Here is a 21,685-nt window from a genome sequence, read left to right on the forward strand (position 1 = left end):
GTGCGTGCGTGCGTGCGTAAGTGTAATGTATAAAAGTATTTACTTTATAACTTAAGTAGTAACCTTCATTAGAGCCTCAGTCTCTTCATAATTTAACTTATGTAGCCATTGAACTACAGATCTTTTACAGTCATGTAAGTTCATGTGATAGATGTTTAAGATTTTATCTATACGGTTATATAAATGAGTTGATTGCTTTTTAAGTTGACGACTGGCAAATGTTGTTTTTGTACAGTTAATGTACAGTTTTCTGACAGAAAGAAGCTTACTAACCGAGTATAGTTGGGAACCTATAGGATTTAAAGAGCATTACTTTCAATAAAAACCGCTGAGCCCATTCAATTTCTATGCATTTTGTCTTTGCTGCCCCGCCCCACACAGAAATAGAGTAAGTGGTCACAGACTGAGCCAGAGCGAGATAGATTTTAATTATTAACTCTTTTGTTGCTATATGTCTAAGAATTACATCCATGTTATTTTCCGGATTCTATTAGCTACTTGCTCAATCTTAATGTGAGTTAGTTGGTTGAATCGCTAACGTGAATATTGTTATACACAATTAACAAAGATTCATAGAACGGCCAAAACTAGAAGCGACATGCAAGTAGTTTAATTAGGACGAAACGTTTGGTACTTTAAATTACTATTTTATTACGTTTATTATTTATAACGATAATACGTATATATTTTTTTGTTTTGTTATTATTTTATTCAGGAAGTTTTTAATAAGTGTGTTTTAAGCAATCGCTTGAACGTAGTTATTGTTTTTGATTCTCTTATGTATTTTGGTAATTTGTTGTAAATAGTGACATCTTCATTTAACAAACATTTTTTTCCGTAATTTGGACGTGCAGGGCATTGACTTACAATTATATGGACGTCGGGTTCGCGCTAAAAAGTGTCCGAACTTATAGGGCGTTAAAATCGTATACAGAGCGTCATTCACGCTTTAGTCTTCGTTTGTTCGACTGACTGCGAAGCAAGCAACATTAGACAATACTGCGATGACATTACAATTTAAATTCAACGTTTTAGCTTTTTCATATTCCTTTACATGTCACTACGTTTAAATAGGTTGACTTGGGACATTTTTTTCGTGGTTTTTGTATTAGACCCGTCGCCCATTTATTTGTAAGTCAATGGTGCAGGGCGTATTTTAAGTTCTTTGTGAAGTCTTGGGCTCAACTTTGATATTTGCTTAGTTATGCCAATAGTTATTGCAGTATGTATAGTTTTATTTAATATTTTACGAATTAATATGCAAATTTGATCATTGCTTTCTAGTGGGAGGAGTCTCCTTTTAAGCATATAATGCCTGTGCCAGGAAACAGTATTACATAAGTTAAGAAGAACTAAATTACTGATTTTTAATACAATTTGCAATTCAAACATTTTTAAACATTTTAATACTAAATTATAATTAATATTACTAAATTGTACATAAATATTAATTACACACTGTATTTATAATTTTATATATTCATTTTTTATATTTTATTATTTATTAAGTTTATTTAATTAGTTTTATTTACATTCTGTATGGCTCTATATATTAAGCAGATTTCTAAGACTGATCTTTTGTATGTTTGTGCATAAATGAATGGGTGTGTGTATGATTTGGCGTGTTTGCATACGCGTTTGTATTAGTGTGTGTTTGCGTATGTGTGTGTTGGTGTGCATGCTTGGATGTGTTTATTGTATTTAAATCTAATCATCTAATATTCAATAACTTGGTATCGTCGTATATTTTATTTGTTGATGTTAATTAATCGTCATTCAATTATGCTGACATTACTGCTTGGCGGCAGACATAGTTAAGGTGGCAGTACTTCCCAAGACGGACTCTCTCACAAGGAGCTCTAGTGCTTTTCAAAACCTGTGATGCCACCAATCTGACGCCCTAACCTGTTGATGTTTACACAACACAAATGGAACAAGTTAGCGTATTTCAGACAATGAGAAAACCTTTTTTTATACAATCATTGTAATGCAAAAATAGGCTTAAACACAATACATACATTGAACAGTCCGGACGTGTCTCCTTTGTTGACCTATCGATGACTAACTAATTTTTTGTCGTTGATTTTCAAGGTGATTTTTGCATTGTATGGTCATGTTTTGGAACATATGTTTAATATTTGTTTTAAATTAGACAAAACGTAGACAATGAAGCAGAGATCGTGAACTTTAACCGAAAGACGAAAAAAGCTTTCAAGGAAAACGTGAGAGTTGATGACAAATGACATCGTAATGTCGATATTTGGGGAAAGGAACGCGTGAAAACCAAACTACGAAGATTACAATACGGGGTAATTCCGGCGTTATTATAGCACATTATGTATTACGGACGACGGTAAGTAAGAAATTACTAACGAGCATTGACTTACAATTATATGGACGTCGGGTCCGCGCTAAAAAGTGTCCGAACTTATAGGGCGTTAAAATCGTATACAGAGCATCATTCACGCTTTAGTCTTCGTTTGTTCGACTGACAGCGAAGCAAGCAAAATTAGACAGTACTGCGATGACATTACATTTTAAATTCAACGGTTTAGCTTTTTCATATTCCTTTACATGTCACTACGTTTAAATAGGTTGACTTGGGACATTTTTTTTCGTGGTTTTTGTATTAGACCCGTCGTCCATTTATTAGTAAGTCAATGCTAACGATGGTCTATTAGAAGCCCGGCTTTTTTGGGCTTTAATAACTCTATTTTTAGTTTTTTTTTACCGTCCGTGATACATGCAATGCAATATTTTTCCATCACATTTACCACGAAATAAGTACAATGTTTATTTATTGTGTGAATAAGTGAATAGATGATTCACAACACAACAATCATGAATTTTGCAAATGGCGGTCTTTTTTTTTTATCAACAGATGGCCAGATAATACAACCATGATATAATAATAATAATAATAATAATAACAACGTTTATTCCTCCACAAAAATACGTACATATAGATCTTAGTAATTAAGATACATCCAATAACTTATTTTTGGGAGCTGGTGCTTGTTAAAGGCTTAACGCCTGTACTACAAGTCACCAGGCTCTCACCCATGGAAATGACAATCTTAAGGTACTACTAAGATTAATTATTTATAAAAGAAAAACATTTAAATAGCGAAAAAATACATTTGACATTATCGAACTATATACACCTAAAAGATCAAACTTAAATTAAAATTAAATTTGAAAACTTTTTTGCACGTAAAAGATATTTGACCATGAGTACGTGTTGTATTATGTGTGTGTTTGTGTATGTGTGTGTGTGTGTGTGTGTGTGTGTGTGTGTGTGTGTGTGTGTGTGTGTGTGTGTGTGTGTGTGTGTGTGTGTGTGTATGTGTATGTGTGTGTGCTCGCGTGTGCGTAGTTACGGATATATATATATACATATACATCTAGAGATCCTACTCTACCCAAAGCTCCAAAAATAAATAAATAGGTCCGTGAGTCATGCAATCGGATGAAGCAAAGCTTCAGTTTCATCGTAATTCAACTCTTGCAGCCAGTTTGCCAATTTCTTTTTGCATTCGAACTTATTTAGTTGAAAGATGTTTAGTTCACGGTGGATGGATTGTAAAAAAGAATTGCTAAATTTCTAAATAGGAAATAATTGAAATTAATTATAAGAAATTGTAAATAATAAGTATTTTAATAGTATGTGGCTGAATTTCAATTAAAATTTCTGTTTAGATAACATTTTAATTTTGAACTTAAGTAACCTTCTTGCTTGAACTTCAACCTGACTTACGTAAGGGAGTCACAAGGTCACAAACCACATAAAAACACCTACACATATTACACAAATTGCGTCAACATGTCCAGATTTTATATTTACTAATTTTAAAATGACGGGCCAGGATTTAGGTTTTTCCGATCACTTCGTAATTACTATGCAATTAAATTACCGGAACCAAATAAAGACGTAACTTGGTGCACTGAAAAAATAATTTACAATAAAATAAATATCGCGTGTTTTAAGCTAAATTAACCATAATGAATTGGAATAACGTAATAAGAAAACACAAAAATGTTAATGAAAACTATAAAGCTTTTAATGATACCCTAATTAATTGCCTTGAAGAATGTATTCCTAAACGTAATATTAAATTAAAAAATAACTATAAAAATATTGGTTAACGGCTGGTATAAAAATTTCATGCAAAAGTAAAAGATTGTTAAAAATTCTGACTCAAAAGTGTAACAATCAAATAATGACAGAATATTACAAGAAATATGAAAAATTGTTAAAAAAGTTAGTAAATACCGCGAAAAAAATTAATTTCATTAGAAAAGTAAATAAATCCAACAATAAGGTAAAAGCAATGTGGAGTATTATAAACGAGCGAATTAATAAAAAACAAATTAAACAGAAAATTAACATAACACTAAAATCAAACTGTATTAAAATTAGTGATTAAAAACAAATAGTTAACACATTTAATCATTGTTTTGCATCTGTAGGAAAAAGCAAGAAAAATGAAAATAGACCTCACGCCCGCCCCGTAATGTGTTATACTGAATATACAATGTTTTTAACTACCGTGAAATCCAGAAAATTATAAAAAACGTAAAAAATAAGAGAGTTATGGAATAGACGAACTATCACCCACCTTAATCAGAGAATGTGCAGACGAATTAACTACACCATTTTGCATGTTAATCAATCAATCCCTTAATGAAGGCGTTTTCGATAATTTACGAGCAAGTGTGATGAAAAATAGAATGTTTATCATGCAAGAATTTGCGGTTAGGGCAATTTACGATCTATGATGCCAGAGCATCTTTGAGAGATAAGTTTAAACAAATTAACATTCTTACACAAGCGCTACAGTACATTTTTTTAATATTATTTATTTATATTTTACAAATGATCCATAAATATATATCTTATAGACTAACGTACATAATAATATAATAAAACACTAACACTACTTACTTATTTACACGTATGGACCGCGACGTATGACGCAACGTGGGTGTCCGGTAACCGTCCTCGGAAACGCCGGAACATGACACCTTTCAGCCAAAAGTCCTCCTTCATAAAGGTTGACTGATGTTGTGTTCGTACTCTTACCACAAATGAATTAAAATTCGCATTGTGGCGGGACCACAAATTAAATAATGCCTTAACCCTGCTGGAAAATCATCAATCATCGTAATTAATTACCTGAAGTTCTCGTACCAATGGAAGTAAGGAAATAACATTATGTTGTAAAATATTTCTTTGTAATAATACAGCGTTAGACAATGCAGATATAGTACGTTCACAAGAGGGTAGAAATTTGTTTTTATCGAACAGTTTCAGATCATCATTGGATTCCAATTCAACAAAACCCGGTTTAGATAAATATCAATGAAATTTAAGTTGACCCAATCAGGGGACCCAAAAAGCTGTAAAGAATTAATTAACTCAAATCGTTCATGGTCAGTTTTGCCTATACCTGTGTCCTTTAGTGTAGTTTGCAGAGATTGGAAGGAAAAATCGTCGTCATTTCTCTCAACTGGTATACAAGATTGTGGCACAGTGGCTAATTGAGGTGCAGTGTCGGATACTTGCGAGGTACTAGGTTGCGGATACCACACGTGTCTGTTGTTCCGACACCCCCACATTTTGTTGTATAAACTTATTCATAAAACCGTTAGGTCACTAACCTGTTTGCATAACTGACCAAAAACCGAAATATCCGAATTGTAGTACTCACTGTGGCGCCAGTTAGCGCGATCTAAAGAGCTGTCGTAACTTGGAGATCTCGATTTAGAATATGAGCGAGGTCGAGATTTGCGCCTTCGTCTTTCTCGGTCTCTGCCTCGTCGTCGGCACTCGCCAGTGCCGCCAGTTGTATCGGAATCCATGTCGGTACGCAATCCGACAGGATTTCCCCTTAATCGTATATTCACAACGAAATACAACAACGCAATCATTGACTTACAATTATATGGACGTCGGGTCCGCGCTAAAAAGTGTCCGCACTTGTAAGGCGCTAAAATCTTATACAGAGCGCCAAACTCCGCTTTAGTCTTCATTTGTTCTACTGACAGGGCGATACTGCGATGACATTACAATTTAAATTTGGAATAGGTTGACTTGGGACATTTTTTTCGTGGTTTTTGTATTAGACCCGTCGTCCATTTATTTGTAAGTCAATGAACGCAATGAGGAAAACCGCGTGTCGAGTTTGAACAACGGCCATCGCGCCCCCACACTGGTGGAGGCGTGAGCGGCGTGGTGGAAAGGATCCAGCGACCAATCGGAGGGCAGACGAAGGAGAAATTCAGTGTTGCCAGTTGTCAAATCGTGTTTTCTACCTAAAATTCAGCAATAGCTCTGTCTCACCAAACCCGGACAAGGCAAGGAATGCACAATGGTAATTAAGTTAACACTTCGATAGCATGTTCTATTTTGATCCCAACGCCATCTAGCGGCAAGGCGAGGTTACTAATATTTCTTTACGTGATGTTACAATATCGTTTATTTAAATAAGTGCACACTTATAATAGATCAATTATTTCTTTGAAGATCAAATAATATTATCTCTCTTCGTCAAAAATATTTTCGGTAAGCGGGTCTTCGATAATCTACCATATTTGCGTCTGATAATGAAAATGTTATTTTTCCAGACCGCCTATCGTCTTCAGGCTTTAAGCGCGATAGCAAGCGCTCTATCACCTCAAGCCACGACAGCAGCAAAACCGAAGAAGCAAGACGCCATCATGCAAACTGATCCAGTACAACACGAAGAGGACGACTCCCAACCTAATAACAGCTACAGTGAGACGTCAGAGAATTCATACCATGAACACATGGATTTCTACAAAGGTGTGTATATATACACTTTTTTCACTTCTCATGCTCCCCTCATGCTCAAAAGTACGTTTATATAGACTTAGGGCTCGAGCCTATTTCGCGATTGCAATCGCACCGACTCGCTGCTAGAGGTGGGTGATAAATAACGTCACGATGATTCGCCGTCAAACAGTATAACCGTGAGCCGAAGAAACGACGTTCCAAAGTCACATAGGTGTTCCTCCGTTCCAATAGCTATCCCCGTCACTCACATCACGACATATGTATTTGATACAATGCGCGATCTCCGTTCCGTGGTGAATGAGCGCGCCACTCGTTGTAGTTCTCTTCAAATCGGGCCATTTCGACGATGGGAGTGAATGAAATAGGATGACTTTCTTTGCTCACTCACAAGGGTCGTAGATGCTTATTAGTACTAGAAAAGGCGGATGAAAAAAATCTGCAGCAGTTATTATAAACCTATTTATGAACAAAGTAAAATATTTTTGTCTATTTGTTTTATTATAGGAAGAGTTGGTATTTTATATTTATATATAATCTACTTTGCGTATTCTACTAGAAATATAATTACATTACACTTTATTGCTATTTTTAACAATCCAAAGATTCGCATTAAATAAGTAACAAACAAAACTACATTAAATACAAAATCAACTTTTTGAATGGAATTGAAACTTATTAAAAAGGTAGCAAAAACTTAAATCATTGTATAAAAAACGGCTATAAGTATTAGAAAGAAGCCGCTGGCTAAAACCGTATATCGTGATGTAAGTTATAGGCGTGACAAGGTTACGAAAGTAACAGTCGTGACAAAATCACGATGATTTATCACTGTGATTTTTTTGGAACCGGAACGACAGTCACGGCGATAGAAATATAACGCTATTCCCATGTCTACTCGCTGCGACTTGTTTAAACAGAGCTGAATGGCTTAGTGCAGCGTGCCCGTGACCGGCGACTGTCGTCGATCGCAGCGATCAGTTGTCGTAAGTCGCTTGCGACTACTGCTAGATGATTAATTAATGTTCCTATTATTATTGGGTTATTACATAAGGAATTAAAATTATAATAATGGCCCAGATAGGTTATTTGATCGTAATCGCCGCAGAATATTAATTGAATGAATATAAAATTTCCTTATTCTTTCTATGGGACGAACCCGTAAAACAGAATTATGCAACAAAAAAAGTTACTATCAGAACTTTTTTCCTATCCACTTTCCCTGTAGCTGCGATAATTATTCTTATTCATATTCAATTATTTTTTATGTGAAATTACTTCATTAACTAATGAAGTTATAATTATTATTACAAAGATCGAACACTCAGACAAAATTCCTTCGATCCGGCCGGATTCGAACCGACGTCTTCTAGCATACCGTGCCAGACGTTATACCAACTAAGCCACGGAACGAATCAGCGGACCTCACGAATTTGTCTATGTTTGTTGACGCGTTTTTGTATTTGGTTTTTCAACGACTTTTAGCCGTAACGCCATCTATGAGAAATCTTAAGTATTTCGTCACCCAGTTAGATACCTGTACAGCTACCAGCCCTGGCCAGAGACGTCGCTATTCATTGTATTTAAATTTTTATTGATTTGATATTCAATTATTTTTTATGTGAAATTACTCCACTAGTTTGTTATAATTATTAATACAAAGATTGAACACTTAGAAAAAATCCCTCGATCCGGGCGGATTCAAATGCAGTGAATAGCGACATCTCTAACCGGGGCTGTAAAGATATCTAACTGGGCGACGAAATACTTTCATAGATTTATCATAGATGGCGCTACGGCTAAAAAGTCGTTGATAAACCAAATACAAGGACTCAACAACCAACACAGAAAAATTCGTGAGGTCCGCTGGTTCGTTCCGTGGCTTGGTTGGTAGCGTCTGACACGGTATGCACGGAAGACGTCGTCGTTTCAAATCCGGCCGGATCCAGGGATTTTTTTCTAAGTATTAGTTCGATCTTTGTTTTAATAATTCTAGGGTCAGCGGACTAAAGCACATAACTCAAAAAAGTACTTCATTTGTTAATATATATTTTATGTGTTGTTTTTAGTATTGGTAGTTAAATAACCTTTAGAATAATGTTAGAAATTTATGAAGTAACAAATGAATTTTATTTATGTGCTTTAGCCGGTAGATGTATTTAAACACAGAACTATTATCCAAATGCTGTGAGAAATCTCACTTTTATGAAGAATATTCACTCAGCCATGCACCTTTGCAGCTACCAGAAGCTAACTAGTGATGTCGCTTTAATATAATTGTTATTAAGTTTTATTGAATATTAGGACGTTTTACCACCATCAAATTATATTATTTTTTTGGGAAATTACTCCACTACTTTATTATGAACCTGCCCCCGTAGCATGCCGCTTCGATAAAGCTACTATATCCACAATTAGCTGTCAAATTCGATTGATAAACCGACATTTTCAACTACAAACGTGATGAAAAGACATTTTTGGTTTCATGGTTTTCGCGGCGATGATTAAATGTCGAAGACAGCTATATGCGCAATTTCATATCGTCCTAGTTCTTCAAAATCTGTAACAATAGTTCATTACCAAACAACAAACTTGGTTTATCAACTGAATTAATATTGTCATGAGGAGTTTGTCACACATATTCTGCCATGTTACGGCCACTGGTTTGATATACATCTGAACTATCTAGTGGAGTATTTTCATAAAAGATATATTATGGTAGTAAAGCATTATTGTTATTCAATAAATAAATATCTAAACCCTCTTTTTTAGAAGAGAGCTGTGCCCATCTGTGGGATGTTTATTGTGTTAACGATGATGATTCATGATTTAGAAGTTGTCAGTACCAAAATAAATTTCCAAACATTAGGCAAACAAACGTATTACATACAGAGAACTAAGCTAGATTAAAAAAAAAAATTTAATCACTATATCAGTGCTGTGGGCACGCATACATTAATACATCGGACAGTGATTCAAAAGGCGGCGATAGTAAATTGAATACCTTGACCATTTTGTTGTTTTTTGGTGTGGATTTGTTTAATTAAATTATATTTTTTATTCTGTTCTAGATAATCAACAAGATAAAGGTTTCATGACTCAAAATGCCAAAGAATTTAACAAGGATTTTTATAAGGAAAAGGATTGGAGGGACAATTTGGATTATCAGAAAGAAAGGAACCAAACGTTCGATAAAAACCTGGAGAGAAACCAAATATTTGATAAAAATTTGGAAAGAAACCAAATGTTCGACAAAGACCAAATTGATTATCAAAAAGACAGAAACCAAATGTTCGACAAAGACCCATTGGCTTTTCAAAAAGACAGGAATCAATACGATAAAAATCATGTTGATTACCAAAAAGACCGTAACCAAATTGAATATCGTGATAAAAACCAAATGTTTGAAAAAAACCAAATGTTTGAAAAAAACCAAATGGACAGAAACATGTTTGATAAAAACCAAATGGATTATCAAAAGGACAGAAACCCGTTCGAGAAAACACAGTTAGACTTTCAAAAGAGAGAGTTTGAAAAATCTGACAAACATTTCGAGAACGAAAAAATGTATGAAGCTAAAGATTTTTCCAAACAAGACGACTACATACCTACAACTAACGAGGAATACAACAAGGAAGCAGAAAAATATGCCTTAGAAAGAAAAAACCTATCTAGCTACGAAAAATCGGTGCTCGACTACAAGCCAATTGAAAATAACTATCAAAAGGTCGACTATATGTTTGAAAAAAATTATCAAAGGGACGATTACCAATTATACCAAAACAATTATCAGGATAGTGTTGCAATTTTAAGAAATCAACAACATAATTTGGAAATTTTGCAGCAACAACATAGGGCCGCTGAAAATCAAAACTTTTTTAATGAAAATCACATTAAACAAGAGATTGATTTAAATGGCGACGATGATAAATTCTTGTATGAGAGGAACAAGGAACATTTAGGTAAGTGTTTTTATTTACACTCCACGACGAAATGGGATGAAAAACTCGTAATTTTCTATTTATTGAAGCTTCTTATTCTTAAGTGACGTGATCTGACAAGTCAAAAATGTGAATGCACAATTGTGACAAGATTCTCATGTATGTATGCGCGTCTCCCACGCCGTACCGGCCCTATCAATGCGCCGCCGACGCCAGCTGGCCAATCAGAGTCCCTGAATTATTTACGTAATTCTATTCTATTAATTAATAGATCCAGGCGTTACTTTGCGGAAGTCCATGTTAGTAAAAATGGAAGTAAAGTTATTGCAAAATAGCTGCGCTTGTGTTGAATATTTTTTCACGCAGTTCATTATCACACCATCCCTCCGAATAAAATTAATAACACAAGTGCAACTACAGTCACAAACCACCACCAAAAATGTACCCGACACTGTTACGCCTCTCCACGAGGCATCCTCAGGGGCTGTTGACAGCTCGACACTCGGCCGAAGAGTGAGGTCGTTTGGAACGGTTTGTGTATTTATACCCCGCTACCCCCCCAGTGTTGCTATTGTTGAAACCCGGAAATATCCGCAATAAAGGTGATGATGCAAAATTCAATTGTTCATTTATTATACAACCCCTGTTGTTGTGCCTGATTATTTCCATCCGTTCTAAAACACCCAGACGTAGTCCTTTTTCGCGAAAATGTAACATTTCATAAGAATGGAAATCTGGTCAAATATGATTTGTTTCTAATATATATTTAGCGAAATTAATTCGAAATTAACTAGCGGAGTAACAAATTAAGTTACTTCCATTTTTACTAATATTGTTCAGACCGTCTCTGCGCCCGGCACCCTGAATTAGTTCCATGTGACTGTAGTGCCAGAACTTCGGTGGCAGTATTTCTATGGACGGACTCTTTCATAATAGAGCTCTGTTATAATAATAATAAATTAATAATAATTATTACGCACACACTCAACATAGCCCCGCACTAGGGAAACCCTGTGTCGCGGGTGCCATGGACACACACATAGACAACCACAAATTACACCCAAACTCACGAGAGAAATAAATGTAGGCCATACAAACATTTCCCCCAGCCCGGGAATCGAACCTGGGACCTTTGCGTGGCAGTCCGGCATGGTAACCGTTCGGCCACGGAGACAGTTATTGTACAAATATAATATATCATACATTAGCTCACGCCCTAATCTCACAGGAGGGGTAGGCAGAGATCACGGAACGCCACTTTACTCTATCGTGACACAACTCTCGAGCTTCACATACATCAGCTACCCTTTTTATAAAACTTTTTTTATTAAACTGCCTCCGTGGCCGAACGGTTATCCTGCTGGACTGCCACGCAAGAGGTCTCGGGTTCGATTCCCTAGCCGGGAGAAATGGCCTACATTTATTTCTCTCGTGAATTTGGGCGTAATTTGTGGCTGTCTATGTACGTGTCCATGGCACCCGCGACACCGGGTCTCCCCTAGTGCGGGGTTAGAAGTGTGTACGTTGTTAATTTTGTTCTTGTCATTTCTATAAAATACAAATAGAACAAGAAGGTACCACGTGGCAAAAATTAAATAAGTAAATAAATGTTAGTTGACACATACATACATACATACATACATATACTTCACGCCTTTTTCCCATCGGGGTAGGCAGAGACAACAGTAGTTGACACACAATGCGAATATTGTATTGCAGACGCGTGCTCTATGTACCGCATGGCTTTGACACAGCAACGGCTCGAGTTGCAGCATGTTAAGCAAGAACCCGACGCCAACGGTACGTATCTAATGCTGTTGTGTTCGTGTGGTTACTTACGTATTTAAATTAACGCTATTCCAATCTTATTTTGCCAGTGCTACACCTGCCCATTGTCGATTAACTTCAAAAGAGCGAGCCTAAGTACTCTAAGAGTCGTATCCTAGAACTCTACTCAATGCTCAAGTCAGGATTTGAGTATGGTTTAAAGCACTCGAAATCATACTCAAGTCCCTGCCATTAGAGTCGTATTTCCAGTGCTTGTGTTTCCAGTGCAATCCTGACTTGAGCATTGAGTAGAGTTCTAGAATACGACCCTAAGAGTGCAATACAATGAGCTTTCCGCATTCTTATAAAGTCGCCACGGTACTGTAGTGGATTACCTGACTTCTTTGCTGTTTAAATTTTCAATTCAATTATTTTAAACACTCAGAAAAAATTCCTTCGATCCGGTCGGATTCGAACCGACGTCTTCTAGCATACCGTGTCAGACGCTATACTAATTAAGCCACGGAACGAACCAGCGCACCTCACGAATTTTTCTATGTGTTTGTTGTCGTGTCTTTGTATTGGGTTTTTTCAACGACTTTTTAGCTGTAGCGCCATCTGTGAGAAATCTATAACAGTATTCGTCACCCAGTTAGATACCTTTACAGCTACCAGTCTTGGCTAGAGGTGTCGCTATTCATTGTATTCATTGACTTACAAATAAATGGACGACGGGTCTAATACAAAATCCAGGAAAAAAATGTCCCAAGTCAACCTATTTAAACGTAGTGTGACTTGTAAAGGAATATGAAACAGCTAAAACGTTGAATTTATTTTGTAATGTCATCGTAGTACCGTCTAATTTTGCTTGCTTCGCTGTCAGTCGAACAAACGAAGACTAAAGCGTGAATGACGCTCTGTAAACGATTTTAACGCCTTATAAGTTCGGACACTTTTTAGCGCGGACCCGACGTCCATATAATTGTAAGTCAATGATTGTATTAAATTTTTTATTGAATTGATATTCAATTATTTTTATGTGAAATTACTCTACTAGTTTGTTATAATTATTAATACAAAGCTTCAAAATTCTTTGCTGTTGCCAGGGCTTGTATTGCTTCCTTTTGGGGCAGATTACGTTGTTCTGATAACGGCATACTGAGAGCTATTTCCGCAGATGTGTCTGGTACAATTTTTAAGTACTGGCGTTCTGGCAGGAAATAGATTAGACGAAGACCTGTAATAATTTAATCTTTATTTTACTCCTATATTTTATACTAGTTTTAGTACATTATTGCAGAGGCCGGGAAGTAAGGGATTGCTGGATGAGTAAGAGTTACAATTACCAGCGCCAGCGAGGCCTTGTATTAATACGAGTCAAGCAATCCCCGTTCCCGCCGAGGCATGTATAGAATTTTTCTCAAACAATCTGAGGAAATAATTTTTTTAAAGGAAAAGGCAAAGGTTTTACTCCATACAGCCAAGTCTTGGTACATTATTAAGTCTTGAGCCATGTCTTCGTTTAATTATGTTTCTGTAAATATGGCCGCCACAAAGGGGATAGGCAATTTGAGGCGGCGTGCTTGGATTGACTCAGGATTCCTTAGAATGGGCAGATACGGGTATTTTAGTTCGAGATTCGTATAATTTCGCGTTTTAATCTTCGATTAAGGCACAATAACACTATCCTATTCCACTTTAAACTAGATTTCACAAAATAATTGAAAGTCAAAATAAAAACGACACTTCCCTCCAAAAGGCCCAGAGCGAATCGAGGAAATAATAAAAGACTAAAGAGAGTTGTATAACGGAAAAAATAAAAAAATATTAGTTAATATTAAAAGTAATATTTGACAAGTTTGTGTTGAACATGTGACTTACAGACACATTTCTATTAGTCAAACTTCGGATGATGTGTTTGAATGTGTGTCTATTACTGTATTTTCGTTATCGCTCTTCTCACTAGCAATCATTTTCGCGACCAAAATACAAAAAAGACGAAAAAACAAAATAATACCAAAACACTTTAGTTCAAATATTACCGCCATTTTCTTTTTTTATTTAAAGTAAGCGGTACGCTGTTATGAACACTGGGCAGTTGGCTGAGTTTTTCTTTTGCCTGTTTACGTAGTTCATTATTAGCAGGTAGATTTAAAAGTTTAGAGAAGAGGAGAGTAATGGATGTTCATACTTTGCAGGCCTTGGCCGGTAAGAAGTAGCATGGTCCATAAATGAAAAACTTTCCGTGTTCGTTTTTTGGAAGTAATGCAAACATTTCCGAGCATGTTCGAGAAAATTATCAATATTGCTATATTGTGTGACATTGTTTATGTAAAATGAAAATAAACATATTATTACATCGACTTACAAATAAATGGACGACGGGTCTAATACAAAAACCACGAAAAAAATGTCCCAAGTCAACCTATTCGAAATTTAAATTGTTATGTCATCGCAGTATCGCGCTGTCCGTAGAACAAATGAAGACTAAAGCGGAGTGTCGCGCTCTGTATACGATTTTAGCGCCTTACAAGTGCGGACACTTTTTAGCGCGGACCCGACGTCCATATAATTGTAAGTCAATGTATTATTATTAAAAATAATTGAATATCAATTCAATAAAAATTTAATTAATACAGTGAATAGCGACATCTCTCGCCAGAACTGGTAGCTGTAAAGGTACTAACTGGGTGATAAATCTGCAATAGATTTCTCATAAATGGCGCTACGACTAAAAAAACCGTTGAAAGACCAAGTACAAAGACACGACGCAAGCACATAGAAAAATCCGTGAGGTCCGTTGGTTCGTTCCGTGGCTTGGTTGGTATGGCGTCTGGCGCGGTGTGCGGTAGGGCGTCGGTTCGAATCCGACCGGATCGAAGGAATTTTTTCTGAGTGTTCGATCTTTGTATTAATAATTATAACAAACTAGTGGAGTAATTTCACAAAAAATAATTGAATATCAAGTCAATAAAAATTTAATTAACATATTATTATTATTATAAAATACTTTATATATATATAGTTGTTTACAAAATATCGTACAAAAGTCGGACGTCGAGGGATGTTTGTAAAGACGTCTTTATTTTTCAGGTTGTGACAACGTTATGCAGCCCGAAGGCAGTCCATATTACGGAACCAACGGACACAATAATGTTACAGGTGAGCACAGATATTAGTGACACTTAAACGTTTTGCCGCGTAATAATCCGTGCAAAAAAAATCATATCAAGCATTGACTTACAAATAAATGGACGACGGGTCTAATAATACAAAAACCACGAAAAAATGTCCCAAGTCAACCTATTTAAACGTAGTGACATGTAAAGAAATATGAAAAAGCTAAAACGTTAAATTTAAATTGTAATGTCATCGCAGTACTGTCTAATTTTGCTTGCTTCGCTGTCAGTCGAACAAACGAAGACTAAAGCGTGAATGACGCTCTGTATACGATTTTAACGCCCTATAAGTTCGGACACTTTTTAGCGCGGACCCGACGTGCATATAATTGTAAGTCAATAATATCAAGTCAAATAATATCAAGTGACGGGACGAACAACTCGTGCGCCTCATGGTACACGCCTGTCCATAACAGTTGCAGTGCCACTCTGATGTTTAAATCGCAAAGATCTGAGGCGCATTGCCACTGCGTCCGTCACCCTGAGACACAAGTTGACAAGTCCCATTTGCTTGTAATTCCTTCAAAACCGGAAAACAGTAATTCTGACATTACTGCTTGGCGTGGACGAACTCTTTCACAAGGAGATCTACTACTAGTTAATGAAATATTCTCAATTACTTTATTATCGTCATAATTATCTTAATAAATTTCAATGATAATTATCAATGATAATTAACAGCATATTTAAGTCGAATTTTGACTATTTTTGGATATTTTGAACCAGTCTATGGCCTTTAATCAGAATCTCCTGGTTAAAGACCACGGACTGGTTCGAAACATTTGACTGAAATACGAAAATTATCTATTAGTTTACTTAATATGTCTGAGCCTCACGGTACTTTTCTATTCAAAAAGATGATTATCTTAACAAATTATAATTTTGAAGTATAATCACGGCTAGATATTTTTACATAATGGTCATTGATAATTCTTTTCACAAATATCACTGACAATTACGTTGACAATTATGACTTTGAAGCGTAGTAACGACTAGATACGTTAATAACTAAACATATTAATTACGCCATATATAGGGTGTAATTAATATGTTCAACCACTTGATTTAATTACTTTGTATTAGTTGTTGAGTAATTTGTTTGCTTTTACAGGTGGCTACTACGATCAAATATCGCGACCAGGCCCAGAGCTGCTGATCGCAAAGCAAAACGCACTTTCGGCGCAGCTTTGTAAGTGGAATTATTGTGACAGTTCATGGGTAAAGTTACTTTAAGATAGCTTTAGTTACTCTACACATTTTAGGACACTGGACGTTGATTCAGATTCATTTATTTCTCAAATATAAAATTACAGTATAAATTGCACTACATGTCAAAGTATAAGAAATTATATTGAGATCGTCAGAGAAAAATGAAAATTATAACAAAAATACACAATAATTAGAAAATTCATTATACGATATTGTTGTCATTAAATTACATATCAAATATCATTCTCCATCAAGGATCGTCATAAGTTGATAACAATTATACAAGAGTATGTCAATGCGGTAAAAATTAGAATAAAAATAGAAAATACGCAATATCGTTACAATTTTAAGTCCATAAAAAGGATTTTTCAGTAAAAGGTTGACGAACACTATACATTGTGGGACTGAACGTTAAGGTACATTACGAATTTTAGGACACGGGAAAACTTACGGCATTGGCAGTTCTGGAAGTAGACGTTTAGGAATGGTAGAAATTTTTGGACACGGGTAAGTTTAGGCCATTGGACTTTGTGGGAATGGACGTTAAGGGACGCTACAAATTTTAGGAGACAGGAAAATTTGAAACACGGAACATTGTGGGACTGGACGTCAAAAACAACAAACATGTATGATCGTGATCTCGTCAATTTGTGATTGCAAAGCGAAATTCTGCTCCCGCTGCCTCTTCCGGTACGCGGTTGTCACTTTAGAACAATATCCGTCCCACTATGCCACCTAAGTTTAGCAATTCTGTACTGGTTTCTATTTCTATTATATATAATTCTATACTATTTTGGTTATTTTTCGGATCTTCTTACATTTAATTCGATCTGCAGAGAAATTCCGTGATATTTCAATTGTATATATTGTCTCGGGTCTGGGTGTTTGTGGTACCGCCGTTGTTTCCGATTTCCATAACACAAGTGCTTTAGCTACTTGCTTTGGGATCAGAGCAACGTGATGTTGTCTAATATTCGTTATTTAAAATAAAATTATAGCAGCATATGAAGTTTACAACGATCTTAAAAAATAAACATATTAGTTCTTATTATATGATACCCTGGAATAAAAAATCCAGAGGGCACTTATTCTATAAACATAATTATATCTGTATTAATAAATAACATAAATATACTAACTAGTAACTATATCACTTGCTATCATTTACTAAATTTCTGTAGCCCTGTATTTATAATATAATATTGTATGTAATAATACACATACATATATATATAGTTATCAGTGATAGAATTGAGGGCGTCACTAAACTAAAGAATAACGAGGACATTCCCTTGTACAAATCCCGGAACTTATCAGAAATTATATACGTGTTATTCATTAAAATTCGACTACATTGGCGACAAACTATTATTTTTTTAATATTAAATGACGGGATGAACAAGTCGTGCGCCTGATGGTAATCTACATGCCTGTCCATAACAGTTGCAGTGCCACTCAGAGCTTCTGAGGGGTCAGATCTTTGCGATTTAAAGCTCTGAGTGTACTGCCACAGCGCCCGTCACCTTGGCACATAATTTGACCACGTGCCTGTAATTTCACCATCTCCCTTCGAGATCGGAACGCAGTAATGCTGACATTACTGCTTGGCGGCAGAAATAGGTAAAGTGGCAGTGTTTCGCTGGACCAACTCTTTCACAATGAGCTCTACTGCTGCTAAATTAAGGACTTGCTACAAATTATTGTCTAAAATAATATTGTTATAGTTATGTTTCTATAGGTATTTAAATATTAAAATACTTTAGCCATTTCAAAAATAAACAATAGACAACATATATTTTGGACTGTTTAGAAAATCTGCCATCCGTTAACTAAAATGCGATAACTAACAACCGGACTGCCACGCAGAGGTTCCAGGTTCGATTCCCGGGCCGGGAGAAATAGTTGTATGGCCTACAATTATTTCTCTCGTGAGTTTGGGTGTAATTTGTGGTTGTCTATGTGTGTGTCCATGGCACCCGCGACACAGGGTTTCCCTAGTGCGGGGCTATGTTGAGTGTGTGTGTTATTTATTATTATTATTATTATAGCTATGCATCGTTGGGTAAGTTCCGATAAGTAGAACACGTTAACTGATTTCAACTGTTTTTAAAAGACAATTTCGTTATCTATCTTTTCCTGTTTACAACGGAGTTAATTAGTGGTCGGCAGGCAGAAATGAACAGTACAAAAAAAAGAAACTTTAAACGCATTGATGACGAAATGGGTATGTCCATACTAAGACAACGTTCATACTTTAGATAAAGTCCCTCAATTTCGATCATTGTTAACAATACATCATTGTTAATATACATTTGATGTACCAATGGTTACTAAATACCTAACTACGCTGTCTTGTATAGCGTTTAGCAGCCCTCTGGAATTATTGGTCCAAGCCTTGAGTCTTGTTATGATGTCCATAGTAAGCGGTCACGTCTCAGTGGAATTCAGTCTGATAGAATCGTAAATGCATTATTTTGTATACAGGGCAAAACACAATGAAGAGACCATTCTTCTACAGCGATAACCCTCCATACGCCACGCCGCAGTTATTGCACAGATACGAGGTATGCCAAATGTTCTTTATTGTCACTTACATAATATAGTGGTAAAGGGTACATTTATGTGTAAATATATTGGTCTCGAGTAGGTCAATGTGCGTACCAATTTTTATACAGGGTGTAACTAAAAGGTTCGACACTAATGTAGTGATGGTCGTAGCGATAACATAATATTATCATAAAATATATTTGTAAATAGAATAATTGACAATTATTGGAATATTAAATGTTTTTCATTAAAATTAAATATAGACATAAATTCGCGCGTCTTTGTTTTATTAAATAGAATGCACGTTATTATTTTTACGTCTATATAGATTCCCAACCATTCGTTTTGGAATTATATAATTTTATTATACAATGTGCAAATTAATGAATATGAAATTGATTGTTGAAATATAAAATAATTACAGACATTCAGAAATCAGGAAACTGATTTTTTAATACAAATTAATTATGAATAAATGAAAACAGTCAGCCGTGGTCAAAAGGCATGTGGAGAACCCGATATTTTAGTTTATTTCAATAAACAAATATACGCGAACGGGATCCGAAAAGATGGCTTCATTTCCAATCGCGAAAACCTGACAATTCGATATTAAATAAATGTACGTTATTTGTGACGTTCAATAAGGTCCTATAAGCTAAATATTGATGGAACATTACTCTAGCAGTAACTGTAACTATAAATATGTCTAGTATTTTTAATTTATATATAGTAAAACAGATAACGGTTTAATTTTCAGAATGTTTGTGTATTGTTATGATTTATTTATTTATTTACTTAGTCAATACAGATACACAAGTCACATTTACTTAAAATAACATTATCAGTACATCTCTTTGCGACTGCTATCCAATTACAATTGTACACAGCTTATGCAAAGAAAAAAATATAATTACACACAACTGATTAAAATAATGTGAAAAATAATGTCAAATAAGGGAATTAACGGATGACTTATGTATTAATAATATTATGAAATAATCAAATAATATGAAAAAAATACGAAAATGTGAAAAAATTAAGTCATTAAAAAAATGATTCATTAACAAAAATTAGAAATAAAACAAATTAAAAAAAAGAAATTATAAACGTTGAAGACTTCTCTTCAAATTTGTTCAAACTGTATATTTTTTAAATTCAAGAGATTAATCCAATTAATTATATTTAATCTGTGGCGAGGACTCTTTGATCTCAGTCCATACAGTGCAGATTTGGTTTACAAAGCACTTATTTTTTAGCCAGAATTTCACCGACAGGAGCTACGGTTTCACTGTGGTGCACCAAATTATTGATACAAATCATCACAGACCATTTGCTAAGATATTCGTGAGGACCGCGAAAATCAGTACAATCGAAATGTCCTCGTACCTTTTTGTTGCACTCTGTAATATACACATAGTTAAATGGATAAGTCCATGGGTAAATGTGCCATTTGTGCGTTTAATCATGACGTTACCCAATTTTTCGATTGTTTTCAATGGGTATCCTTCAATACATAAAGTTAAGTGGTATATAACTATATAATATACTTTGTATATTATATTGTGTATCGACATTTATCATGTACATTGATATTTTCGATACACCATTTTCATTAGGTATACGGAACTTGTTACGGAATTAGCCACGAAGAGTCAATGTTTTTACATGTACACTCAGAAAATAAATTTATTGTTCTTGCAACAAAACCCTATTGATACGAAATTGAATTTGAAGAAAAATTGAAAACTGAGGGCATTTAACTTTCTTTTTATTGTCAAAATGCTTTTTGTTCCTCTAGCAATGGAAATATAAATGATATAATACCATTTGCCCAACTATGCGCGTGTAGTAGTTCCGTATAATCCGCTAGATGGCGGTAACTGAAATTTGAATCGCTAATTTTGAAATGCAAATTTTTGCACTTTTATATTTTTTTCGCAACAATTAGTTACAGTGATAAGAGCGAAAATACAATAACGGACTGTACTCCGCCTAATTTAAAACAAGAAGCAGATTTTTTTTATCATACATTCTCCTTCATGCTTTAGGCTGTTAACCGATTGACTGCATGTAGTTGATCTCGGCTGCATGAAGTCAATTTCGACTGCATGCGTGCACTTAATGTGTAAATAAAACATGCAGTCACTCTGTTGGCAGGTAGTCATTTATTATTTCCTCGCATTGTTTGAGAAAAGCACTAAATATACCTCGGCGGGAACGGAGATTAC

The 21,685-nt window shown here is 35.2% G+C and overlaps 1 protein-coding gene across 1 annotated transcript in view; it reads left to right on the forward strand.

Moving 5' to 3' along the window:
* Window positions 1–21,685, forward strand: part of LOC113228371 (GATA zinc finger domain-containing protein 14-like) — a 61,274-nt gene that overhangs the window by 31,417 nt on the left and 8,172 nt on the right. The window contains exons 3-9 of the mRNA XM_026461643.1: window positions 2,153–2,222; window positions 6,628–6,826; window positions 9,886–10,776; window positions 12,475–12,555; window positions 15,616–15,684; window positions 16,813–16,890; window positions 19,395–19,474. Coding sequence (XP_026317428.1) covers window positions 2,153–2,222; window positions 6,628–6,826; window positions 9,886–10,776; window positions 12,475–12,555; window positions 15,616–15,684; window positions 16,813–16,890; window positions 19,395–19,474 — 1,468 coding nt within the window. The remainder of the gene's footprint in view (window positions 1–2,152; window positions 2,223–6,627; window positions 6,827–9,885; window positions 10,777–12,474; window positions 12,556–15,615; window positions 15,685–16,812; window positions 16,891–19,394; window positions 19,475–21,685) is intronic.

This window comes from Hyposmocoma kahamanoa, unplaced genomic scaffold (assembly GCF_003589595.1).
Source record: "Hyposmocoma kahamanoa isolate Upper Pololo Valley unplaced genomic scaffold, ASM358959v1 228, whole genome shotgun sequence".
Lineage (NCBI taxonomy): Eukaryota > Metazoa > Arthropoda > Insecta > Lepidoptera > Cosmopterigidae > Hyposmocoma > Hyposmocoma kahamanoa.